The sequence below is a fragment of the Pezoporus flaviventris genome, unplaced genomic scaffold, assembly GCF_033815535.1.
Source record: "Pezoporus flaviventris isolate CSIRO_AGI_PZ_B2104156 unplaced genomic scaffold, CSIRO_AGI_Pfla_v1 ptg000002l, whole genome shotgun sequence".
Lineage (NCBI taxonomy): Eukaryota > Metazoa > Chordata > Aves > Psittaciformes > Psittacidae > Pezoporus > Pezoporus flaviventris.
Window position 1 is genome coordinate 92592868 of NW_026892550.1, and position 27059 is coordinate 92619926.

The window sequence follows — 27059 nt, forward strand, 5'->3', positions numbered from 1 at the left end:
AACTGGTAAACCTCAGAGAAAATTTTGGGATGGAAGCCCAGACTTCACGTAAGGTTTATGATGCATTGTTATTTCCAACTTATCAGTGAAGCCGAATCAGGGAAAAAGGACTGAAACTGAACTCTAACTCAGGCTAGGGATGTTTTATTTCACTTGGGGTGATCATGGGTCTCATCACATTTGAGAAGTTGTGTGCAGTTCAGGAAAATCGGCATCCTGAAATCCCAGTGAAGCAGCCTCAACAGCCAAAAAGCAATGAACTTCTCCCAGTGTTGCTGCATTCTGGTGCAAAGCAAAAAATCAACTTGTAGTTCACAAGAAATTACAGCAGGAATCCAAAAACCACCACTAAACCCCAGTTCCTTCCCTGCCCAATCATACGCATAAGGTTTCCTCAGAGGCACACCAGGTCATTTCTGGGCATGCACTTGCTGTAGGAGAGAGGCTCGGGATTATTAGTTCTGTCTCTTCTCCAGTGGGGCTTGTACAAGTTCATTCCATTACTGCACTGATAAGACTGGTGCAGGCAACGAGGTCATGACTGCAGTTACCTTGGACCTTCGAGTGTCTCTGGGGAATTGTAGCCCTTTTCTCTAGGAATGCAGCTGCACGCTTTCAACCTGCATTTATCTTACAAAGCAATGTGTCTTGAAGTTCTGCACAACAGGGTTCTTCATAATGGACTTGACAAATCTGGGGCAGTGCATAGAAAATCTCCCTGCAAGGGAACAGGTTCAGGTGCACCGACACTGATTTTCACTCTTTAGCAGATGGAAGACTATTTAGAATTGGAACACTGAAGATAACATTATTGCCAAGACATGTACCCTGGGGTTGAAGGGAAGGGAGCTGCCAAACAGAGAGGTTACGCTGGTGAGAAGCACCCAGACCACCCCAACTCCGTTGCATGAGGATCGAATGACCAATAACTTCTTTTATGGGTAAGGGACTTCAAAAAGAACTGTTGTCCCTGTGGAATGTGTCCAAGGAGAGATATGAGATGTGTCTGAGGAAAGGATCTAAGATGAACCAAGAAGTGTACAACCATTCAAGCAGATGGAAAGTGGTAGCACCGAGTGGACTGACAGACTTGTTTGTATGTGCATGGTGAAGCCTGGAGATGAGCTGACAGGGATGGCTGAGCACATTCTCTCCCTGAGGACTTCTGGATGGGATCCTTAGACTGGGATCTCCCTGTGAACTCAATGAAGCATACACCAGTTCCAGACTGTGACGCCATGCTCAATAGCTCGTGGGAGAGGAGTACAGTAAAGACAGTCTTGTCACTCTGGACTTCAGAGGTTACTGTAGTGGGGCTCAGGCTCTTCACTCTTCTGCTGTTGCGAAGGAAATGCTCCAGGCAGGAATAGAGTCCCAGGGAGGGCCATACAAAGGAAAAGCTAAGATTGGTTTGCTTCAGCTTCTGATGAATGGCAAAAGGAGAGAGATAAACAGGCTTTTCCTTCTGTTGCCTGGTCTTGCCAGTAGCTATTGGACTCTGTAAAGCTGCTGAGGTATTGCTAACTCACTGTGTTAGAATCTGCTTGTTAATTCCCCACAGGTGTAAGAGAGAAGTGAGGGCTCATTTGGGAAAAGGTAGAAAAAGAGGGAGTATGGAAAAGGTCTTGGAAGGAAAGCCAAGGACAATCAGATATAGTCATGATGCTTTGGCTGGGATGTATATTGAATAAGACTTCCGAATTGCCCATAAAGTCCAGATCCTGGCAGAGGATGGATTTGGATGCTAACTCAGCATTTGTGTGCAATGGTGAGAATACCATGGGGACTCAGTCCATTTTCCTCATTGAAATGATCAACTCAAGTGAATTAACTTAGTTTCTACCTCAGCCAACCTAAATCATTCTCCTTTGAAGTTCTCCTTCCTTGTTCATGCTATGCTTGTGCCATATATATAAAATCCAATGTGTCTCAAAAGCAGCTGTAGTAGAAACCATGGAAGGGACAGAGGCCTTTTATCCAACACAGAAAATTAATCCCATTTTTGGACACTGTAACAGCTCTCAGAGTAGAGAGACAGAAGAAGGTGGCACAGCCGGACTGCTGACTATACCTCTTCTTGCTGCCCTTGAAAGACTGATTCAGGGCACTTTGCTCACCCACACTAAAATGCTTGGTGAGTTAGAGGAAGGTGGAAGGCGTAAAACCTTGTCTTGATGCTACGTAAGGACATCACGTAACTTAAACTGAGGGATCAGTTCAATTCTGTAACTGTGAGCAAACAAAACTCTAGTGAAGAAAAATTGTTATAGGAAGGAGTGAAAAGGGGTTTAGGGACTGCCTTTTCTGTCATATCGCTCAGGGAGAAAATCTCAATGAAAGCCACTAGTATTAATGAAAGCCAATTGGAACTTGATAGGAATTAGTTTGCTATTTTTTCAGCGTTGGTGGAAACACAGGGATTTAGGAAGATTTCCTTTGTAGAAGCACATATAGGAACACTGTGATATCATCTCTGAGCTGTGAGATTGCACAAGCCTTTGGGAATTTGTATTACCCTCAGGATCTGGTTTGTATTCAGCTTTTCAGATTTCTATGGGAGACCAACAAACTCACTTTACTGGCACCCACGAACTGGCTGAGAACACACAAGCTCAGACACAAATCTGTGCTGTGATGGAACAGAAATTCAGGTTGCCATCTCCATTGGTTCACCTCTTCTAAAAATCACACCATGAACTAAGGAGGCGAGAGCCAGGATGGATAAATAAATACCTTTTCTCAGTGGGGTAAACTGCCAGGTCCAAAGGAATGGGTTTCAAGAAAGTCCTTCTCAAATCGTTAAACAGGTGCTATCAAAGAAATGGCCCATGAGAAAGTGGCCTCTGTTGCCCACTGTCACGATGGGTCCAAGAACTCAGGTGGGAAGCAGATGCAGTAAGTGGGGACCAGCATAGCACGTAGGGATGCCAGAGAAAGGCACATGCAAGCGATGAGCTATTTCCTAACTGCACTTGCTGGTATTGCACTTGCCTCTGCTCAGAGCCATTTGTTGCTCTTTCTCAGGAGCACAGCAATATTCCCTCCCATTTAAAAGGAAGGAGAAGGAAAAGCTCATCTGCGGGAGAGAATGGAGAAATCAGAGAGTGAGGGAGGAAGCAGCAAAGCAAAGAGCAGGTAGAGCACACGTCCGATGATGTCCATCTGTTCCTCATTAACCAGATGTCCCCCACCCACCTCCTGAAGTGCCATTGACTGTATATTGTCAGGACAAGAAGGGGATAACAATGCCACCATGGTGCAGACATTCATACACCAACAGGAGCCCTGCCATGCAGCCATCCCTCCCTCTGCTACCCTTCCAGATTGGATGCCAAGTCCCTTTTTTCCATAATCAGCTTTTAAACAGTTACATCCTCATAAAGCTTCTTGCATTATAATTGCCATGTGTTTCATCCCATTCTGAAAATTGCAAGTTATTTCAGCTCAGTTTACCAGAATCAGGCCTTGCTTCCTGTAAGTGTGTCACCACTTCCTGCAGTCTTTAACTGAGAGAAGACTGAATCCTTGATTTTAAAAGTGATTTCTGCTTGCCAAACTTCATCATTTTAAGAGTCAGAGAGTCCTTGGATTCACATCTGTACCCAAAGAACAGCAATAGATTTATGGTCAATTCAACCTACTAAAGATTATTCAGAAATGCAAGAAGAGCCATAAATTACTTTACCTATGTTGTTAGCCAAGGATCATTTATAATAAGAGCCATCGAGTCATCCTTATTCCAAGGGTGATGTGTGCATCGGTCTGTGTGTGGGCATGTCAGTGCAGGAAGACTCTCTTGTACCCTAAGCTGTATTCCCAGCCCATTCATAAGAAGCTTTCTCTTACCTCCATGTCCCTGATGAAACTGAAGCACTCTCTACCCTCTAAATCATGCTGCAGCATGGCTCATAAATTATAGGGTGCAAATGGACCATCTGCTGAGCTGCAGCCATAGACAGCATGATGCTTCCACCTATTTCCTTTTATAAGAACATGCAGGTTATAATATATTCTGGGACCCTGACTCATTATTGTGATGGACTTGGCAGTGCTAGGTTAATGGTTGGACTTGATCTTAAAGGTCTTTTCCAAACTAAGTTATTGTACGCTTCTATTACTCTATATAACAGCTAGAAGATAATCTGTGCCCTGATCTCGTCTTTTTCCTCCAAGATCTTGTGGAGGGAACTTGAATGTGTGGAGGAAATCCAGGTGGGCAGGTGTCCTCCAGAACCAGCAGCTCTGAACACTTGCCACATGAGCAGCTGAAGGTCCCAGTTGCTTGTTCAGGTAAATACCTCTATGTCTTTCAGAGTCATTGTACTTACTAAGCCTACAATGCTACTAGAATAGCACTGAGCTCAAACACCTCTTCCCTGGGTGCCTGCTGTTGAACAGTTGTTCCTGAGCCTCATGTTGATGTGGGACCTTTACATGAGTTGTGCGGCTTTCTTGATGTCACGGTGTTCTTACACTGCTGTAACTAATAATGTAGCTTCAGCGTGGGTGCCTACTCCCTATTAGGCAGAAGAGTCCTTTATGCATCATTGACTGCAGCTGGTTCTTGAGCCCTGGTGGGTGATGACTGAGATTGAACTCAGGGGTGATGGGATTACTGAGCCCTGTGCACAACACAAAAAGCTGAACAAAGCCAGATAAGGATGGAAAAGATAAAGAAAGACTTGGGGAATGAACAAGAGGAAACTTCAAGAGGCAGGAGAGAATGGGTGGCAGAGAGGGGAGTGAATGGTTTTTGAAAGGAAAAAGGCTAATTTAGCAAAGGGAATAACCACATTCAGAAAAGACAAATTATGAGCTGGTAATCTGAAGGGAGGAGATCCCCCACTGAACCAAAGAGAGAGGGAGCAGTGGATGGGGACATGTGTTTGTTGTTTTCTCATGATCTGTATTTTCTGACATAATGCCTAGGTTCAGGCATTATGTGCAAAGTTCACCTCTACCACGTGTGTTACATCTAGCAGTGCCTGATGAATTAAAGTGTAAGCCGAAAGGCTCATGCATCGTGATAGAATTCTGTGAAAGGCTGCACTTAAGCTACCTGGGGAAGTTGTGCAAACCTGCAGCGACAGATAACTGCAGCAGAAGGTCAAGTGCTCAGGAAGGGGTGGTTGATAGAGGCTCTATGCCCCTCAAGCATCCCTGCAGATGCTCAGTCAGGTGTAGTGCTTTCGTCTCTCTTTACGCTCCAGAAACTAAAAGCACATTGGAAACTCAGCAGCTGGATCCTGCAGCAGGAATCTGATTAGTGTCCAACAAATGGCTCCTAGCCAGGTTTGTGACAACCTGATCAATCAAATTCAGAAAATCCCTTTTTAGCTCAACAGCTGACACCGGGACAGATCTGGGAACATGTTTGGGAATTGAAGGCACCTGATGAACATGAATGAGAAATAAAAAAAAAACCTATCACAGACAAGCAGGTGGAGAAAGAAATGAATGGGTGATGGTGAGATGATTCCTTGGGCTGGTGTGTGGAAGAAGGCAAGCAATGTAAAGTGCCAAACTGTGCCTTTGCCTGCATCATGTAATACCCATGAGGCTGCACTGTGGTGGGAAGTTAATGTGGGTGCATTTCCATGTTGTGCTTTTGCAGTAGAAAAACACACCTGAACATTTCTCCAGGTGAGTTACAACTGACATGGAAAGCCTGAGGAGAAAGCTGGAATCCAGCACGACATGGAAATGCGTTAAACACCATCTGTGGCATATGTACACAGGAGCTCAGTACTGGATCCTTTGTACATCACAAAGGTTAAATTATATAATCTGTGTCATAGCCTCATACACATCACGTCTGAACACAAGAATCAGTGGATTACGCTCCCTTACGGCAGCAATGGACTGGACCCAGTATGGTAACTTCAGGCCTTACTTCCCTGACACTGCCCAAGAACAGCATGGATTTTCTTTTTTTCCTGTTTTCCTTTTCTGTTTTCTTCTTCTTCCTCAAAGCGTTCCAGAGTTGGTTTGTTTTTTAGTAAAATCTTTTTAAGGTGCCAAGTAAGTCTGCAATTGCAGCAAGAACAATACCCCAGTGTTCTGTCTTTCCCCTTTGGTTCTAACAACCTCTGAGTATCAAACAGGCTTTTATTTGGGGAGAAAAAAGATAATAACGAATGACTTAAAATAGCTCTGCTGAGGAAAATATGAGTTTGATTTCAATTGCAGTGGGAATAACTTTTTTTCCTGGTTCACTCACTGACTCCAATAGAAGACCAGCATCAGTGGCTCCTGCAGAGACCTCCTATATTCAAAGAATCTAGGAGCTTGCAAGAAGTACTATAGAGCTTGAATTGGCTCTAATACGTTACTGATTGCAATCCATGGTATTTCTGTGGTGATTTAGAGATCATCTATGTAAGATAGTCAGTGGAGCCAGGTAAACAGTGTTGGTGGAGTGATCTGGATATGGACTTCAGACATGGAGAGAAGTTCACTTCTACTGCAGTTTTTGTGTATACTTCGCTAACCACTTAACCTTTCTGTGTCTGAATTTTTCCATGAGCATGGGAGCATTTTCCTGTGCTCCAGGGACTCTGGGTGATGAAATGCATCAAGGAGTGAAAACCTATGGACTACCAGAATGACTTCTGTGGCTATGAGCAGAGGACAGCAATGGCATGTGTAGAAACCACAAGCTGAAACCTCACCAGCAGCATTGCTTTTGTTGATGAAAAATGGGACATCTCCTTCAGTAAATCATCTGTTAGTCTTTGTTTACCTGACCAGCGATGGCACTAGTGGGTTGGGAATGTCATCCTGATTGGTACCAGTAAAATTTCATACCACAATCTGCCACTCTCTATTCTGGAGGTGCCATTTGTGTCATGGAAAATGAATTTATTTTGAGAGGTTTAAAAATGTTATTGAGACTATTCCTGTGTTCCTTCTCTATAAAAGCAAACATCAGTTACTACTCAACTAACCGCAGACCTCACAGGAGGCCATAACGGTCTTTTAAAAAATCCTGGAATAGTCTGGAATGTCAACATTTGAAGCTCTTTCCATTAAAAATGACTTCTGTAGGGAAGATGTGGATTCCCAGCTTTCCCAGTGGTATCTGAAACACAATGGGTAGTGTGGGGATTAAAGGTGGCTTTGTGATGTGTTTGAATTTTTCTGACCATCAGACCAGAAAAGATTGGCTTAGTCTCTGATGCAAGTTAGAGTACCTCAGGGCTGTTGTAACATATACCTGGCCAAATCAGAACTCAAAACAAGGTGCCACAGAAGCAGGGGACTCCTGGAACACGTCTTGTTATTGTCCCTATTTGTCCTTCAGCCTCATCCCGCAATTGAGGGGAGGTGTACACATTTCTTGGCTGTAATTCGTCTGCAACAGGGAAGTTAAACCAGCAATGTACAACAATGTTAGCAGAGGTCAGGATCTATTTTGGACTTTGTGGAGTCAGGCACCAATATAATTAACCAAAGTAGCACAATGTTTTCTGTTCTGAATAAAAGAGAAGTCACTGGATCAAGTGCCTAGTGTGGGCCACGGGCAGGTGTTGTTTTGGAAGGGACAAATCACTGAAGTCAAAGCGTTTAAATTAATAAACCAGGCAAATGCACATCTTCCAGGGAAGAGGTATTTCAGTCAAGAGAAGAAGCCTTAACCAGGTGCACTAGAAGGCTGCGCAGCAAACCCTTCTCATCATTCCTCTGACATACTCCAGCACGGCTCCTCGTGAGTTCAAGAGATGGCATCTGAGGAACCCGGCATGACCCCATGACCCAGCAAAAACCTGTATGACACAGCAGTACCTGATATATCCAGTGCAAAGCCACCACGATAACCTAGCATGACCCACAAGGTTGACCCTGTGACAGCATTTGATTTATTACAAATGACTTGGATTTAATCACTCACCAGAGAATGCCGAATGACGCAGCACAGCGTTGCTCGCTGTGGCTCTACTGAACTGGCACACACTGATTGGCTTTGGGAACACACCCATTGTGTGATTCATCCAATTAAAGAGTGGCCAATGCTAATGAATTACATCTCTATTTTATTCGTAGCACTTTCTAGCAACCTATTTAGGCATTTCTGCTGCTCTCATCACCTTAAGGTATAAGTACATTGTAATTGATGGGCAGTTGAGATTAAAAGGAAGACCTGGTTCCTAACAGAATAGAGTTGAATAATTTGTGCATTTATAATCACAATGCAAATGTTCAGTCAGCTAATTAATTACTATACTGGCTTAGCCCGTATAGGATGTTGTCCCCCACACCAATAACATTATCATAGAACTGCTAAGGACTGTGTGTGTACTAAGAAAACAAATGTTAAAACATTGTTGTAAAGCATGTAAACTAAATCTCAGATATGTTTGAAGATTTCCTGCAGGCCATGAGGAAGGAAGACACTGTGGTTCTTATCCACTGGAAGGAAAAATAAAGGTAGCTTCAAGGTGCATAGCAAACTGCCCGCTAAGATCACTAACGTATTAGCATATGTCACCCAGTGAACAGACGTAGGGCTTAGTGCTTAAATTCATTCTAGCTTTTTTCACCCCATTTAATAGCACAAAACTGCAAAAAATCTGCTTAAATTCCATCTGAAGACATTCTGTATGCAGGGGAAATCCCAGATGACATAAGTTCAAAGATGTGAATATGATGGTAGTTTAAGACTCTTTTGTCCTCTGTCATTTTGGACTGAGTATAATCCAGTCATGCTGAAAGAGCTAGTCCACATGTGAAGGACAGCCAGTAGGGTCTGCATGAACTAAACTTGTTCAATAGGATTGCTTCAATCCTCACAATAAACCTATTTTTCCTATTAGAGCCTCAGTTTCCCTTAGTCTTTTTGCATGTTCTTTGGTCTAACACCCATGAGGTTCCAGCTCACTTCCTTCCCTGCATGAAAATTAAACCTCTCTTCAGCTGTAGGCTCTACCCTGATTCCCTACTCATTTTGCTGCTGTACAATTAAAAAACAGATTCTCCCTCTTTCACTCTCACCATCCTACTAATCTAATGCCCTGGTATTATTCTCATAACAGCATGCAGAGATGTGAACTGATCTGCCTCCCATCTTGTCATCTTCTCTTACATATCCGACCCAGTTCTCAGGGTCTGATTTTGTACAACTATGAACATTTATTCTTGAAAATTGATCACTGGCCCAGAGGCTAAATGTTTGTTATCCGGAAAAAAAAAAGACCACATTACAATTATTCTTATTTTAGGTCCTGAAAAAGGCAGGAAGTCCAACGGCATTAGCAGTGAAAGGAGCAAAGGTGGCTTAAGAGGGTCTTGGCAGGCTCATGAAGTCACAACATTTGAAAACAAAGTCCACATTTGATCACCTATCAAGAATTTTATCAATAGCACAGGGATTAAAAACAAAGCTCTTCTACTTCATTAAACACATTCAGTGCCGTTTGCTCTGCATTCCAAATGGCTGAACTGATGTTCCAGTGCAGCCTATTTTTAGTATTTCTGATTAGTTCATTATTTGGGAAAAGCTACTGACTGTGTATCTGTTGCAGAGATCTAATTCTCCACTGGATTCCAAAGAACAGCAGGTCTACATATAGGTCTGAAGAATTTGTTTGGGTGTGGGTTCAACCTCTGTCCCTGCTGTGGTGCAGCTCAGTGAAGTGATGGCCATGGAGCCTTCATCTCCTTGAGTCCTTTTCATTTGTTTTTATTGTGGGGAAGAAGCCATATAGCATATTACACCTTTTTCTGAGTAAACTAAGATCAAGAATGACAGAAAACTAGCAGTCTCAGTGAGAATTAAACAAGATACTCAAAATAAGTGATCTCTTGGGTGTCTGAGTAAATTGCCACCTCCAGATCAGATTTTATTTATTTTAAGAACAAACTTTTTTTTTTTTTTGCTGGTAAATCCTGCAGTTTTGTCATGAATCCAATGAATTTTCACTGGTAAGTGACAATCCTAGAAAAGGAAGTGGCCGTGTATGCTCAGGGCAGATATCACATGGGCAAAAGCATTCCAGCACTGCCTCTTCAGCATGCTTCAGCCCTCATGTGAAAGGACAGGATCTGCAGGTCACATGGAGATTTGTTTCTGTCTCCTTCAACCCTGGTTGCTAAAACTGCAAAAGGAGAAATCCAGCTGTGATGGCATCTGGGGGCTCCAGATCTTTCAAGCCCTTGGAGACATGTTTGGAACCAAGCTTCCTTTCAGAACCCCAAATAATACAGTACCTCTCCCACAGGAACAGAATGAGGTGTGATCATTCTTTCCTTTCAGACCACCTGTGGTCACCAAGCATGGGGAAGAACCCCTCCAACCACTCAGGCATGCTCATATGGGAATACAGGAATTAGATTTGGATTGAGAGCTGAGAGAGGCTTCATGGCACACTGTAATGTGACCTTGCATGGGTCTTGGAAGCAGCACACCTGACTAAGTGCTGCATCCTGACAGCTCCCAGACACACTGCTAATTTGCCTGTGCAGAGCACCATGCTTGAGTAGCCATTAGGGCTTGGAATATTTAAGCTAGCTTGCTTAGAGATTTTTGGGTATCTCCTTCTGGCACTGCCTGGTGCTGGGCAGATGTGCCCTGTTCTGCATTCTGCTCTGCCTGGAGAAGGAAATGAAGTCAGTTCCAGGTGTAATACACTCTTACTGATGTCAAACGCAAAAATACAGAAACAAGCTCTACACGTTTGCTGTCTTCTGCTTTGCTGCCCTTCATATGTCGTTTGTCATCTTAGATTGTCACTTCTTTGATGTGGGGACAACAGCTTTCGTGTATGCATGACGTCTAGCATAAAGGTGTTTCCACCCTTCGTGAAGCATTTTGGTGCAGTCGTAATGGCAGCATGGCAATAAAAGGTGAAATACTCAGAAACCCTCTGCCAAAGAGCAACAGCCAAATAGGAGCATTAATTTTTGGTTCTGCTGATCACCTGGCCAAACCATGGGTTCTTTACTATGAAAGCTGTACTCCAGGCCTCCAGAAGAAGGACAGATGCGTGTGTTTACAATCCGTGAGACCAGCAGAGAGCCTCACTGTAGGAGGTAGCCATGTCTGCCTTGAGTTTGTTGTATAGATAAATTTCCTGGCATCACCAAGCTGGGACAAAAAATTTATACTCGGACTCTTTTGATTCTTCATTTTCCCAGCTTTCCTTTGTTTTGGGTCTTCTCTTGCCTTGTGTTTCCTTCTGGCCAGCTGTGCTTCCCAGCTGCCACAGACACTTCCAGGCCCAAACATCCCGCTGTTTCCAGCATGCAGAGATGCTTTCCTCCACAGCTGAGTCAGTATACTTCCATAAACAACCCATCCCTTCGGTTTCTGCGGAAAAGTATAAATTCTCCTTGGCCCTGGTGCCTGTACATCCCCACAGTGCTCTTTTTCACAGTCTTGCTTTGCTCTGAATGCTTTCCCCCTCGCTGTTCCTGCAAATGTGAGCCAAGCTGTAATGATGCAGCACACAGAAAAACACCTTTCTCCTGTGATCTTAGACAGCCCGTGGAATTAATTCCTGGAAAGCCATTCTTGGCCTTTCTCAGTTATGCTTTCCTGTGAACACACAGACAAAGCGATGACTGAAGAGGGGAAGAGTGGAACGATGACTGGGGAAAAGTGGTGCAATAATTAGGCGCCGTCTGAAATTTAGGAAAATGGTCAGTCCATGCTTTTCCTGCGTGCTGCGCTGCTGTTTGCGTTGCAGTTCACTTGGCAGGGTAGACATATTAGTTTCTCTGTTGCTCCCTTGACCAACAGCAAAACAGCTGCACTGCTCTACTCTTAATTGTTATTTCCTTCAAGACTATTGAGTACAGCTGCAATGGAGGTGTCTCAGCTAGAAGATGTGGTGCAGTGCTCAGCTCCAATTAATCTCCAATACCAAGCCTGATGCCAGCTTCTCTGTTACCTCAAACCCTTCCGTTTTCATTATAGATCCTGTCATCCTCCCTGGTTTCCTCCCACACCTCCTATTGAACTTTCTTCTGAATGTTCTCTTCCTTGAAAGGAACACATGGCTCCCACTTTTGGAGGCACAAATGGAGCAGGAGAGATTTAAGCAACTCCATGACTGGCATACTTAGGGGTCTAGCCCACTGTGCAATCCCTTCCAGCCTGGCAGATAGGAAGGAGCCTAGCTCTGGTTATTTCTTGAGGGAGCAGCTGCATGTCTCCACTTCTGTTATTTTACAGGTCAACTTCCAATTTCTTTTTTCTGCTGCATACACTGAGATGGTAGGGCTCCAGGCAAGCAAATTATCTGAGGAATATCTGGGACAGAGGCTTCTACACCAAACTGTAGCACCCCACCCCCCCTGACATCCCAAAAGCACATGCTGCAATGCTGCTCAGAAGCAAGTTGGAGAAGATAAGAGCCTGGAGATAGATATTCCTGGACCTTTCCTCTCTCTCAGCTGCATTTCCACAGTGCACTGGAGATCTATGTCTCTCAGTTGTTTCCGCTGGACACCAGCCTCTCTTGCTGTCCCCAAAATACTCTAAACCAGATCTTCACCCTGCCTACAATGTTCCCACTGTCTGTAGGCGAGTATGAACTCCCAAACACAGGGAAACCATCCGTCCTGTTTTCGTTGTCATTCAGTAAAACTTCATAGTTGCTTCAGCTTATTTCCTGTACTTTATTTCAACTCTCAAGCACCATTCCTTAGTCTCTGAATATTTGATTTCTGCCTCCTTCCCCAACCTTCATGCAGGATGACATTCTTTTCTACTCTAGTCCTTTCAGGCATTACTGATCTTGAAGCTCCCCAATTACAACCACTTTTCTTCTGATGGTGACACCTTAAGAGACATCAGCAGCTGCCTATAAAGGGCCTCTGCCATCTGTTTCCTCTGCCACTTCTTTGAGACAGCTCTAGCTATATACAGAAAAATATTTATCACAGTTCATTCACTCCCTCACTTAAAAATGAGCAAGAGAAAAACGTCTTCTTTCATGATTCTGCCACTGCCCTTCAAAAACCCATGACCCTCAGCGTAAGGAAAAGGGCAATGCTTGACTCTAAAAGGAAGCAGCAGAAACTCTTGTTGATTGATCCCTTGAGACCCTGTACTCCCAAGGCAATTCTGGGGGGCATCTGCATTCGGAAATGACTCCTTATGGCTGGCTGAAAGGCAAAAGTCAGAGCCAGGACACTTCATTTCAGCCATCAAGCTTTCATACCAACCGTATCTGAAAGTAGATGCACATGTGCATGTGTGCACATATGCACAGGAAAACACACTTAGTTGTCAGTCCTTTTCCACAACCTCTCCATAGAGGCTGAATGGCCTGGGATTAAGGAGAATGGTTCCTACCCAGGAGGACTACAGTCTGGAAATGTGAAGGGAAGGGAAAAATGTCATCATGGGGAAGAAAATGTCAGACATGAGAGATAACATGGAGAAAAAGACAAGAAAAGAAGAAACAATGAATTCTGAAGGGGAATCATAGAGAGAATGAAGAAAAACTGAAACCAAGAAAGAAAAAAAAAAGAAAGAAACTAAGAGATAAAAGTGTTAGACAACATCTTCAGAAAGAAATAAAGCTCCAGGAACAGGGTCTCAGAAATTTACTGGTTACAATGGACAGGTCACAATTAGGTTGCAGGAGTCAACAAACAGGTTTGGATCAAAAGTAGTTTGATTGGCAGTGGCTGGTCTATGAAACTGAATGAACATGACCGTATTCAGGGACCTATTCAGTGTTCAAACGTGATCCATCACACTGCAGCTACGCTGCTGGTATAAACAAGAGCTGAAGAAACAGAGAAATTCCCTGAGCAACTGCAAATTTAAGAATGAAATGTAGTTATGAAGCAGTGGGAGGAGAAAAATAAAACAGACACTAAAAAAAATATATCATGTTCAGGGGGAGAATGAAAACTGAGAAATAGGAAGAGAAAAATCAGAAAGGAATAGAAAATCCAGGGGACGGAGGTGGATAGTGTTGTTCTTTATTTGACAGAATGTATACCTTATACAACAAGCTAAATCAGAAATTTATGGTTGTTTGCTTCTAGCAAAAACACACATCAGAAAGATTCCTACCCATGGATAGGATGGCGTTGCATCTCAGGTTTTTGTATACCATCATTTTCTGGTTTTCACAGCTAGCAGGTAAGACCATTTGCTCTGGGGGAAGAGGAAGTGCAGGATAAAGTCCATATACTTCTCTGGGGAGTTATAGATTTGATAGGAAGCTAGTATAGAAACTTCAGCAGCCTGTGCCATAGAACAGCAGTGGATTTCAGCTATCCTGCAGGGCTTGGTATGAAAACTCTGACTGTGTAGTTTGGAATTTTGTGGGAGAGCTTTTCTATAACACAAAGAGGATAAAGGGGGCTGGGAGACAGGAAGCTGTCAGTAAATAAAAGAGATTCAATGAAAGATAGAAACGCAGAAAGATGAAAACGAGAAGGTGAACGCGAGGGGATTCATGGTCACCTCTGCTGTGTTACATGCTCATAAATCCAAGGTGAGGAGTCCATAAGAGGATTTTTACCCCACAGGGAGGGCAGCCAGGTTGAATTTTTCTAATGAAGGTGAAAGATGATGGCAATGGAAATAATAGTTAAAAAAGGAGTGCTGGACTGGGTGGGAGGCTGGCATAAACAAGTGCAGAATCTCATTAACTTTGAGGCTGTTGCAGCCATCCACACTGGAACTGAATTTAGCCCCTGGTTTGTTGGGTATGGCACTGGCAACGCGGGGACATGCAGTGACCTTGGGGTTGTGTTGTTTAAAGCATGCACAGACCATCCTCAGCCTCATTCTCCCCTTGTCTGTATGGACAGCATATGTACTGTGGCTCCATCCGAGTCGGTGAGGTTGCATCAGTGCCGATGAGGGGAGAATAGGGCCTTCACATCTCTTGTGCATAGAAACACTACGGTATTGTACGTCATCAGATGCCAGTTCAGTAATCATTTACACAGATACAAGAGAAAAGAGACAACCTCGTTTCTAATTTAGTCATGATAGCATCAAAGAGACCCAAAGCCTATTGCTTTCTGGGAAGCAGGGACTTCAACAATAATAATTCTTCTCACATATATAGCACCTTCATTGCTAACTACTTGCTTTATACCCTGGGGTGTGAAGAAAAAGGACTCCACTTAATTCCATACGCTCTTAATTGCTCTCTATCCCAGATCCTTCCTAGAAAAATATGATAGAAATACCTAAACTCACTGTTAATTTGTCAAATTAGGGCAGTCATTGACACCAGCAGAAACACAGGCCTAGTTTGCATCTTATATTTCAACTGCATACCATAGCATCTAGAAACAAAAGGAATGCCAGACTAAGTAAATCTGAGCTCTGTTTAATCCCTGACAAATGATTCAGGGAAGAGGCAAGAACCACATGGCAGTCGGATAGGGGATAGACTGCCCTTGTGAAATGTTATCCTCGTTTTTATGGCGACTGCCTTAATTGCTGAATTACAAAACACCCAAAATGCTGTTCACATCTATTAGAAGGGCGCTTAAGTTTTGTGAACTTGGTTGTAAATGCCCACTTGCTTGCTAGATGTTGCTAAAATCTTGGCCACGGGAGCTCCGGTGGCAATGAGCTCCACAGCCCTGATACGCATCAGATGAGAACGCTTTAACTGGGTCTCCGGTGACTCACATCAGGTCCTCTTGTCTGTGTGTTACAAAATGGGGAAATCAAGAGCTACTGATCCATCTTCTCTATCCCATTCATTATTCAATGCAATCCGATTGCTTCCCCTCTCATTCACCTCATTTTCCAGGCAAACACATCCAATCTTGCAGGGGTGCCCTCATACTCGTGGTCTTCCCTCCTCCTCCTTGTCCCTTTCCCCTTTTATGAGCCCTCTTCTGACTTTGCAACCCTCTTCCTTGGATGGCCCTTGCTCCCACACTCTCTGCTATCCATCCTGCTCTACTCCTTATGCCTGGGGACTTGCTAGTGGTGAGTTTTCTGTCTGCAGCCATGGGCTGCACTGGGCCACTAACAGCAATATGTCTGTTTCCGGCATTCAGTGAGCTGCCATGGTTCATGTAGAGCCCTCCGTGGGACACAATCCCCTTTTCCCTCCAGCCAGCGTCACCTCCTGGCCTGACTCGCTGAGGTTCATTCAGCTGATCATCAAGATCCATTGAGCCTGGAGACCCCAGCCCCTTCCCCTCACTCCCTTGGGCATCCCTAAGAAAATCATCCCCCTGTAAGCGGCTTGAAAAGGATGACTGCTTGCTGAGACACTTCTTCCTGACAACCAGAGATCCTTCGCTGTAGTGCACAACAACTGCCCCAGGGTTATGGCTACAGAGACCCTGATTTTCCATTTGGATCCTGGCCTGATCCATGGCTGAGGGTTGCTGGGGAGGGTATTTAGGACTGCTATGAGCTCCTTCCAGCCCAGTTGCTGGCTGCATGCAGATGAGCCAGCTCATTAGCTGAGCTGCCAGTGAGCCCTCCGGCCACGGGAGGTTGGAGGCAGCAAAGTGGAGTGATGTTGGCTTGACCACAGGCAATGAGCAATGAGGGGACCAGAAGGAGGGGCTTGGGTCTCACCCCCCTCAGAGGTAGCCAGGCTGCCCTGGGGACAAGAGAAAACAGCAACAGCAACTGGTGTTATACACTGCTTCAAGGAAGGGGAATACTGTCCAGAGAAAGGAGGAGGAGGAGAGACGGAGAGGGGTCAGAAAAGAGCCGCTTTAGAGTGTAGAGGGAGCACAGCTCCAAAAGAATGGGGTCCTTCAGCTGGGGACAATGAGTGTATGTGAGATGGGGGAAAGGGCAGGGGAAATAACAGCAAAGAGGAAAGAGGACAGAAAGAGATGAGACGGCAGGAGCAGAGGAGACAGAGGAGAGCAAGGACAAGATAATATAGCAGAGGAAAAAGCAAGGGGGATGGGCCTCAGCGAACTTGGAGAGAAACAGGGCGAAATAATGAAGGCGAAGCTGCTTTGGAGAGAAAGCACAGAAGAGACATGAAGATGAAAGAGAAAAATAAAGAGGAAAAACAGGGGAGGGAAACGAGAGCAAATTAAAATGAAGATGGATAGAATGAGTCAAAGATGGAGGGCGAGAATAAAGCTGGGGTCATAGAGGCAAGGGAGAAATAACTTTTAAGTGTATTGTATTTACAATACATTCTACGTATGCCTGACCTGTTCTGTGCTCTGTGCTTCCCGTGCTGGGTAGCTGTTGCCCTGGGATGGGGGCTGCAGGGGGAGGAGACGGAGCAAGAGCCCTGCTGCTAACCCATTCCCCCGGCAGAAGCCCCCTTCCGTCCCCGAGAGCCCCCTGCAAGGGGGAAGGTTTTGTGCCCGTGAAAGGCAGCAGCACATCCCTTGACAACGAGCGCAATATGGAAGGGAGAAGCAGTGCAGAATGGAGCAGCGAGGGCTCCCCCCTGGGATAAACCGGGTATGCTTGATTGGGAATCTGCTCTTCAAACAGGGGCAGGGGGCAGAGCCATCTGAGAGCCTGAAATGTTCCCTGCTCCCCCCGGCAACCTCCTCACTCCTGCTTTTAAATGAAATCAATATGGAGATTCTGCTGCCAAGCCTCAGCGGTCCTCCTCCCCCAAAACTCTTGCTTAGATTGTACCAAACCGCAGCAAAGTGAGATGGGGGCTCAGGAGGCTTCATGGGAAGAAGAATGGGTTAAAAGGGAAACACTAGATAGGAATAGCTCCTGGTCTCCCTGCCAAAGAGACATTTGTTCTATCTCTGTGTAATTTCTTTATACATTACTGCTGCCACACTGCATCTCCATGTCCCTCCCACTGCATTTTGCTCTCACCGTCTTCAGCAAGGCAATTTCTGGTGCATTTCAGGACAATATTAACCCATTCCTCTTTCTCTGTTGGTAGGAAATTTCATCGTTTAAAAGCAATTTAAAAGTCAGTCCCAGTGACTCAATGGTGAGGAACAGCATTTCCTTGTTTAAAATCTCACAAAGGAACTGAGCTTGCAGGTCTCAGCCCCTCTCATCCCTGCCTTCTCAGTACAGTCAGGTGTGAATTTAAGCTGAGAGGAGAATCAAACCCAACCGAGTCTGGGATCCTGAATAATTCTCCCCACCATCTGCCACCCCACTTTTTAAAATCCTTTGTCTTCCTCTTCACCCACGGCCTGTCCAGCTCTGCATCCACCTCCTTCCTGGCAGATGCAATGCCAGCAGCAATCAGCTCTGTGCTGGGCCATTGCCTCCTGCTGCATCTCAGGGCTGTGCTAGGCTGCTCCTGCTCCTGAACCACGAAGACATGGAGACCCTGACTTAATAATCTACTGCTCTGTTCACTGCGTGTTCAGAAAAGCCCCTGGATGAGAACAGCAAAAGTCAGGGGAAAGGATCCCGTATGATTTGTGGATCCTTGGAAGTAGGACCGCAAGGAATTCTGCAACACAAAACTAGGAATGCTGACAGGAAAGAAGAGGAAAAGAAAAGAAGTTGGGAAAGGTAAAAGGGAATATAAGGAAAAAGAACACTCATAAGACGGGCGTGAAAGAAAAGAGGTGGCCCAGGAGTGAACATCAGTGGGAGAAGGTAGCATGAGGAAGCGACACAGCACCAGAATTGTCTGGCAGAAGCTTGTCCACTGCCTGTGCTCTGCCTCGCTGTGCTGTCAGCTCTTCGTTTTTGCAAACACTGAAACTGCACTTAACTCTTCTGTGCTGTTCAGATATAACAAGCTGGAAAGGGAACAGATCAGCTCATTAATTTTCCTTGGGAAGGGTCTCTAGGCAGGAATTATTTTCTCAACCAACATCTATTCAATTACTTGCCTTCACACCAGTCAGATCTACAGGGATGTCTAACCCCATGCACATCACTCATGCCTGCCTGCCCTGGACTCTTCTCTCCCTTCTTCTCAGTATAAAAGCCTCCCAGACCTATCCCTTTCCTAGTAATAATGACAACATGACAAAACCAATAACCTGCAGATATAAAAACATTTCATTTGCTTGCTTCGTAAGACCCTGATAAGGCATCGTCGCTCACTTTTTTGAGATCCTATAGGAGATCTACAGGAGCTAATGAAAGAATTAGACAAGGCATCACTCATAATAAAAAGCGGTTTTAAAGCACTCGGTGCCAAGAAGGATTTAGGCTGGAAGATCTGCAGCCATTTCAAAGTTGTAAGAGGTGCAGTATCCACGTCTGGCATGAGCTTGCAGATCTCAATCGCTCAGTGCACGTGTGTGTTTTGTGCCTATGCACTTAAAGGACTGAGAAAGGCCATTTTTCTTGAAGGGCAAATATTTTTTAATGGCCCTGGGACACATTTGGGCAACCCCAAAATCTGAGAAAGGAAGATGAGGAAAAAAAAATCAGAAGTGTGACCTGCAGTAATGTGAACCGACACCACCACTCTGCTTTAGCCCCACCGCAGAGCAGGGGCTCACTATAGGACACAAGAAAGGGAGTGAAAGAAATACCTATCAAGTAGGAAGATCCCAAATGATACTCTTTTTTGGAACAATATCAAGATCTGCGAATGCTGACTGAAAGTCCACTGTGGGGAAAAGAATGACTAAAGAGAGGGGGACCCAGAAACTGAAAGCCCGGGGACCAAATTCTCCAAGAGGAACTCGCAATTCTGACCGCAGCATATGTGCGTGCACAGCCTGGACTGAGGCTCCATGTCCGGTTTTGCTACTGGGTATCTTGGCCAAAAGGAATAAAGACAGTTTAGCACAGCATTTTCAACACAAGGAGTCCACCATCTCTGACATCCTACAGTCTTGACTAACGCCAGCATTCCCCTACAACCCCAGAAATCAAGACGGCCTCATCAGAGGTTTCCTACCAGTTGCAAGAGGAAGTATGGGCTCTTTTGATTATTTCCTTGTTACAAAGCCTCCTGCCCTCCTCGTCAATACCTCCCCTCACCCTATAGACCTGTCCTGACACCTGCCCCAGGCAGCAGAAGTGTGTCTGTCCCAGAGCCTTTGTGCCCTACCATGGGCAGGGTGTGAGCACAGTCCAAGGGGTTTGCCCTTTTTACAGCCTGCTGGGGCCAAGCCCTTCCCTCCACAAATCTGCCCACCCTCTGTATCGTGGGGGAAAGGATCCTTTGCTGCTCTCTTCTCCCTCCTGCTCACCAGCCGGCAGCTTTCACCAGGGAGAGTGAGTCAATCAGGGACACCTTTCTGATTCCTCCTGCTGAGAAAGACAATAACCCTCTTTAAGGTTAAGACGTTACAGTAAAAGGTCTGCCATCCAGGGGCTGGTGAGGGTATCTGACTGTGCTGTCCTGTGAGCAAGGCAGTGCCAGCCAGCAGCCCATGTGGGCTGTGGGAATCCGGGCAGAGGCAACCTGGCAGCAGTGGTGCCAGACCTGTGCCATGCCACCCCAGGAAGCAAACCCATGCCCAGGGCCTGTTAAGAATGAGGCCGTAGGGCTGGTTTTGCCTTCTGCTGACATGTTCTTGCTACCGAGCTTTTATCCAAGTTTTGGGGCAACCTGTGCCCTCAGGCTAGGGACTCGGAGCCGGGCTCAGCTCCTGTGTGGTGCATTGTACCCTCCTACCCCACTTGCTGCTTCTGCCCAGAACCCGGGGCCTGGGGGAAAGGGCCAGCCCAACCCTCACATGGCTGGGGCAAGAGGGAATACCCTGCCAGAGCCATGCACCTTGTGCTCAGGCTGCATTTCACCCCCTTGTGCAGGGCTGCAGTTTGAGCCCGCTGGAGAGCATCAACAGGGAGGACAGAGGGCCTGGGCTAGGGCCACTTGGAGGCTTTTAATTGGAAGCATCCTGGCACATTCCTTTGCCATGCAAGCCACTTCTCCACAGTGCCTGTGGGGTCCTGTCATATGTAAAGGAGCAGGAGCCCTGAACTCCTCCAATCTGACAAACCTCACCCGCCCCTTCCTCCTCCCCCTTGGACCTCGTCCCTCTGGGTACAGCTCTGTGGGCAGATAGACATGATCCGAATTCACTGCCTCTCCTGGTCAGGGTCCTCATACGTTCTCTCTCCATCCCAAGCCTCCCTCTGCCCTCCAGCCTGGGGACGCGGCTCAGGAGCCCGCATCCTCCCTTCCCCACATGGCTTTGCATTTAGGCTTCCTTTATTTATTTATTTTTTCTCTTCCCTCTCTCATTAATTTTTAATTAAGGAGACGTCTCCTTCCCTGGTTCTAATGAATAGCTATTTGAAAAGCTTTTCATTTTTTATTGCTATATACCTCTATCTATTTGGAGGAAATGTGTGCGTGTGTGCGTGCGTGTGTGTTTAAAACATCTCCCATTAATTTACTGCTATGGATTTTCTGGCGTGGAGACAGCATATAGTATTCAGCATAGAGCTCCTCTGCAGGATATGTTAAAAGGCAGCAGTTTGGGTTGACAAAGGGCACTAAATGCAGTATGCGTCAAATAGACCATCGCTCAATGAAGTCACTTAGCTATTCAAAACATGTCCAGCCATCACTCAAACGTTTGCACCAAGAACGGGGGGGAAATTCACGCTTCTTCCCGGACACAACCATTTCCAAACAGCAGCTTTAGCTTGCTTTGGTGAGAGACATCAGGACATGCATAGTTTATCCCCCCACCTCCACTGCCTTCCCATCTCCCAGTGCCGGTCTGAGAGAATCAGTCCTGCGGTACCCGCTCCCTGTTGTCTCCTGATGGGGAGCTCCAGGCACACCCAGCTCCGGTGGATGCCACCAGATCCAGGCGTTATCCCTGGATGCCCACAAAGCTCCAGGAGCCCACCCTTCGGCTGGGAGCTAATTCATAAGCAGGGCTTTTACAATGGGCTGTAAAGTGCGCTCCTGTGCTCTCGCTTCTCTCCTCCTCGCTACGTGTGTAACATAAGCCACGTATTTACATCGGTTGCCCCTCTCCCTCCAGCACAGGCTGAAGACCACCTCCCCAGCCCACACATACGCCAATAGCGGTAGCGAGCAACACATATTCAAAAGCAAATCACTGGCCCCCTCTTTTCTTTCCCTCTCCCTTAGGAACGTCTGATTCGAGAAGTTGGCTGTGGTGTTGTCTCTTCTGCCATCAGACATGTCACTGAGTTGCTGTTCAGTTTCACCACATCAGACTTAGGCTGGATTTTTTCCATTCAGAGGCTTATTTATTTTTAGCCTTTACCATAAACCTTACACCCCCCCCCCCCCCAACCCAAAACAACAGCCCCAAACAAAAACCCACCCCCCACCCCCCCTAAACAACAAACAAACCCAGGAAAAATCCCAGTCCCAAAGCAGTCAGCCACCAACTAGACCCCTCTGCACCCAGCCCAGTGAGATGTGGCTGCTCACAGACATTACGAAATGATCTGAACTCTGCTCAAGATGACTGGAATCATTAGATTCACTGCATGAGGCATATTGGACCTAACAGGGCTGCTTCCTTTTCTCTCTTCCCCCCCTCCAAAAGTGAACTGATAATTGCATCCAAAGTGCTTTGCAGTCACCCCCTCCCCGCATCACCCCTCGCTCCCAGTCTTGTCTTTGCAAATAAGCCGTTTGCAAATTACTTCACTGTGTGGTGAAGCAATAATACAGCATTTTGGCATTGCTTTCCCAGGCAGTACAAACAAGCTGAAGACAGGCAGACCACACAATTGGGTCTCTCGGTGTTTTTGTAACACGCGCGTTATCCCAGTTTGAGAGGGGAAGTGAATTTTTCACAGGGAGGGGTGGGGGTGGAATGTGGGGAAGAGGAAGGGAGAAGGGAACAGAACAGAGAATGTTTTGCCTGTCTTCTTGCCTCTGTGCCCTGAGTAACTGAGCCCACTGCTCTCCATCCGTGGTGAAAGGAATGAAGTGAGAAAATGGTGGAATGTGGAGGGATTTATTTGGAAGGGGGGGGAAACATGGGTTGGTGGGAGAGGAAAGGAGGGGGTGGTGGAGATCCAGGATCAAATACCTTCCAGGCAGCAGGTTCTCCATAATCCAGAATGGGTCATGACTTCCTCGTTCTTTTTGCTGGTTTCGTTCTCACTGACAGTTTTAGTCTTGCAAACCCCTCTGGAGTAAAGCCAGTAGTCGGTCCCCACAGCTATGGTCATCAGGCTGAAGGCAGCGAAAGCACCAACGGTGGTTAAAAGCATCTGAACACCTCTGTCAAAGAGCCCCATAATTCTTCATTATACAAATACCCAACCGCCTTCTGATTCTTGGGGTGTGTGTGTTTAATAAAATAAATGAATAATAATTCCGACTAATAATATAATGGGTATATATAGAGAGATAGATATCAAAAAAGGGAGGTAAGAAAGCCCACGGAAAAGAGTGTAAATTAGAAAGACCACACGGGAAGAGGCTTGCCTTTTAAATTGGAAACGTTCTGGTTGAAATAGAAAAAAAGGAAAAAGGAAAAAAAGAAAAAAAATAACAAGAGATAAAAGAACCAAGAAAAACCAAACAAATAAAGAGAGAACCCCCCCCAAAATGAGACGCCTTAATCCCTTTTTCTAAAATTCTGGTCTCCAGTTTCCATATGTAATGGCTAATTTGGAGATGGCTTCCACAGTGAACAGGGGAGCAGCAGCAGCATCCTCAACACAATCTCTCATTATCTGGACCTAGACAGTTAGAGACTGTAAGAGCAGAGATGCAACCTTCAGTCTTCTTGCTTAGCTCTGCAGCCTGCGCCATGAAAATCCTTTTCCTTCTCAGTTATCTTCCTTGGGGTTTTATTTATTATTTTTTTTTTCCCGGCAGCGGCAGTCGCTCCAATCCTCTCTCACTTTTGCTTGCTTGCTTCTCCTTTCCTTTCGCTCGCTCCTACCACCAAGCCAGGCTGCCCAGTATACTGTAAGCCCTTGATTTCAGCTGAACAGGTGCCGAGGTCTTGCCTCCCATGGCTTTTCCGCACAGCCGCGGCGCTCGTTCCCGGCGGAGGTGGGCGAGGACAGAGGGGGGCTCCGGGTGGCGGTGGGAAGACGAGGACACGGACGTGGGGTGGGGGGGAAGCGGGGGGGTGGGTGGGGGGTGGGGGGTTGGCTACAGGCGCGGAGCGCGGCTGCGGCACCCCCTGCCCCGCGGCGGCCCCCGGCTACTCCCGGGCCCCGCTACTGCATCAAGGCAGCGGCGGCGGCGGCGGCGCGGCGCTGGACGGCTCGACAGCGGCGTGCGGCGGTGCTGCAGGACGGCTCCCCGGGCGGCGGCGGTGCGGGAGGAGCGCTGCCGAGCCCCGGTGCTGCAGGACGGCTCCCCGGGCGGCGGCGGCGGTGGTGCGGGAGGCGCGCTCGGCGGCCCGCGGTGCTGAAGGACAGCTCCCCTGCCCGCGCCGCCCGCCCTGCCCGCGCCGCCCGCGCCCCAGCATCCGCGGGCGGCAGCCGCCCTCCTCCGCTGCGCTGCGCTGCGCTGCGCTCTGCGCGGGCAGCAGGCAAGGAGCAGGCAGGGAGGGGCGAAGGGGGCAGCCCCCCCCCCCCCTCCGCTCCAGGCTCCCAACCCGCCGCTGCCAGCCCCGAGAAGGGTTGGTGGCCCAGGCGGAGCTGGGGCTCCCCCTCTTCCTCGGTTTTCTGTCCCCCTCAGCTCAGCCTTCCTCCCGTACGTGCTCAGAGCTGCAAACCCGCACACCGCGGCCACCCCAGCGCAAAACTTCAGGCAGCCGTTTCTGTCCTCAGGAGACGGGTGAAATGGTAATTTAAAAATAAGCGCTTATTGCTGCTATTGTTGCTGCTGTGGTGGGGTTTTAAATGCTTGCTCTTCACTCTTCGTGGGCTCGCTGCAAGTTGGCTGTGTTTTGGTGTTTTTCGTCCCTCTGTCTCCCCCTGACCAGTGTTGTGTGAATCCCCGCGTTCCGACTTTGCCTTCACAGCTTTCCGTGAAATCCCAACCCCTGCTCCAAGAAGCAGACATTTTGGGAAGATTCTTCACCAGAAAGGACAATTTGTTTTATTATTACTATTATGCTGTTAAGGAAAGAAACCGCCAAAACTGAATAGCTCCCTCCCCTTCAAACCTAGGGAAACAATCCCCATTTCACATCCTCATTTTACACAGAAAAATGCATGAGCTGAATGGATGTAGGCTGCGTTCTATCAGTGGTGAAGTTTCCTGTGTCAGACACAAGCTGAGAGTACTGGGAACATACACGAAATTGTGCAGTACTGACATCTAAGTATGTCATAATCCTCTCTCTCTTCCTCAGCAGTATCATTACACCAGGTTAATTACATTAGTCACCTCCTGGTCCTATACATGTAGCTGCTCATTAATGCAACAACCATAAAGAAAAGGAATCCTCTAATTCTTGATGCTGCCGATTTTGTTTCTCTCTGATCGGATTCGTTGTTCGGTGAAAAGGGGGCCAGAAGAGCTGTTGTAGGTTCACTGCTGTTCTGTGCAGGGAGCAGGGCTGAGGGAAGTGAGTGCTGGGAAGCTGAACCACTCAGAGGGCTTCAGCCACGTTACAATTTCATAACTCCATCTACCTCCCTTCCCTTCTCCCTCTCTGGGTGCAGACTGGGACTGTCCTTTCGGGACAGTCTGCCCCACGATTGTTGGAATTGAAAGGCTTCATAGCCAGCGGAGGGGAGGGGGGTGGTGGTGGTGAAGGGGGACATTGGCTGCCCTGCAGACCACTGATCACTTTCCGCAGTTGAAGGGCCTGCACAGCTGAGACTGAGTTGCAGGTGTTTAGCAGCCAGCACTCGTGGTGTCTGGCATCAGCCATACGCAGATCACCACCAGCATGCAGGAAAGGACCTGGGGAGGCAGGAGAAGGGATGAGAGGTGATAGGAGACAGTGCAGGTTAAGACCACCGAGTTCCCAGCCTCACCTGGGAGAATCCTGGCTTTGGCTTCTGCCACAGGAGCTGGGAGTCTCTTTCTGCACTCATGGAGTGATGGGCAAAGGGGATGTGGCCCCAATGCACTTTTTGGACGCAGGCTGATGCAGGAGTGTGGAGTATGGTAGCTGCGGACAGGCTCTGAACCATTGTCCTTGGTTCAAAGGATTTTGAGAGGCAGAGAGATGCAGAGAACACCCCTGCGATGGTGGGAGATTATGGCTTTACAAGGACAGCCTGTGTTGAAGAGGAGGCTCTGTAAGGCTCTTAGCTGGCCAACCTAGAGATCACCAAGGACTTCCTCTCCCCTTCTGAGACATTCCCACTGAAAGAAGGAAGGGGCCTTGAAGGGGGAAGGTATAAGTGTGGAAAAAATAATTATTGGGACTCTAAGCCATTTTCTTTTTGTGTTGGTGGTTGTTCGCCTCCAACTTAACCCCAGTATTCAAGTCTTCTCATTCTTCAAAGGTAGAAAAGCTGGGCCAGGAGTCTGGAAGACTCTGAAGAGGAAAAAACTTCAGCTGGCTATTCTGGCACTCAAATCCATCAGGCACCAATGTGCGGAGCATGTAGCTCCAAGGAAGGTGGGCTCCTCAGTTACTCGGTACTCTCAAAACTGTGTAGCACAGCTCTTGTAGTAATGCCACAGGAGTGACCTGGCTGGAGTTAGTGGAAGCAAAGAGATCTTAGGTCTTCTGAAAGCTCCCAGGATCCCACCCTTACACACGAGGGTCATTCAGGGAGGAGAGGGAGACAAGGGGTGATGTTTTGTGTTTTCACTTTGGGCTCCTCTGCATAGCCTATGGGGTTAAGTGTTTATTTCACTGTTACAAATGGCAGTGCTGCTTTGGGTCACTGTACGTGTGGTTGCCTGGACAGAAGTCGTCTCTGGGCTGAGGAGCTTTCTTCTGTTGGTATACGAGTCTAGTGAGCCTAGTAGGAAGAGCAAGCAGTCACCGCACAGGTTGTGGATTTGGGCTTGCAGGGGACCCCAATACTGTGAGAAATTACAGATTTCACCTGTAAATAAAAATATATTGCTGCAATGTCAGGATTACATATTTTTACATCTAATGAACCCAGGCAGATGGCAAGGATGATGCAGTGGCTGGGCCAAAACAGAGACCCTCAAACCAATCCAGAACTGTTTATTACGTATTTCTGCAGCTTTGACAAGTTTGGTTCCAAGTGACAACACCAGAGGGGCACGTTCTCCCCAGAAAGAAATGGCCAGTGTAAGAAGGCCATGTTTGCAGGGTGGTGAGCTCTTTAACCTCTGGCTGAGAGTAGTGAGATCTATGAGGGCTCAGCACATCCCAGGATAAGGACTGAACACAGC

General features: G+C 46.9%; 1 protein-coding gene and 1 long non-coding RNA gene across 3 annotated transcripts in view; both read right to left on the reverse strand.

Annotated features, from left to right (window-relative positions):
- Window positions 1–24069, reverse strand: part of CACNG2 (calcium voltage-gated channel auxiliary subunit gamma 2) — a 50690-nt gene extending 26621 nt beyond the window's left edge. Inside the window, exons 1-2 of one of the 2 annotated variants that reach the window (XM_061445135.1) lie at window positions 23543–24069; window positions 22849–22994 (exon numbers count right to left, since the gene is read on the reverse strand). In XM_061445135.1, the coding sequence (XP_061301119.1) occupies window positions 22849–22990 (142 nt within the window). In that variant the 5' untranslated portion in view covers window positions 22991–22994; window positions 23543–24069. Of the gene's footprint in view, window positions 1–22848 lie in introns of both variants that reach the window. The other variant, XM_061445134.1, reaches the window with a different exon arrangement.
- Window positions 5737–8239, reverse strand: LOC133275903 (uncharacterized). Its single transcript, XR_009745728.1, has 3 exons — window positions 7892–8239; window positions 7194–7354; window positions 5737–7081 (listed from the first exon to the last, which is right to left on the reverse strand). It is a non-coding gene; the product is annotated as an uncharacterized LOC133275903 (long non-coding RNA).
- Window positions 24070–27059: the final 2990 nt, after the last annotated feature.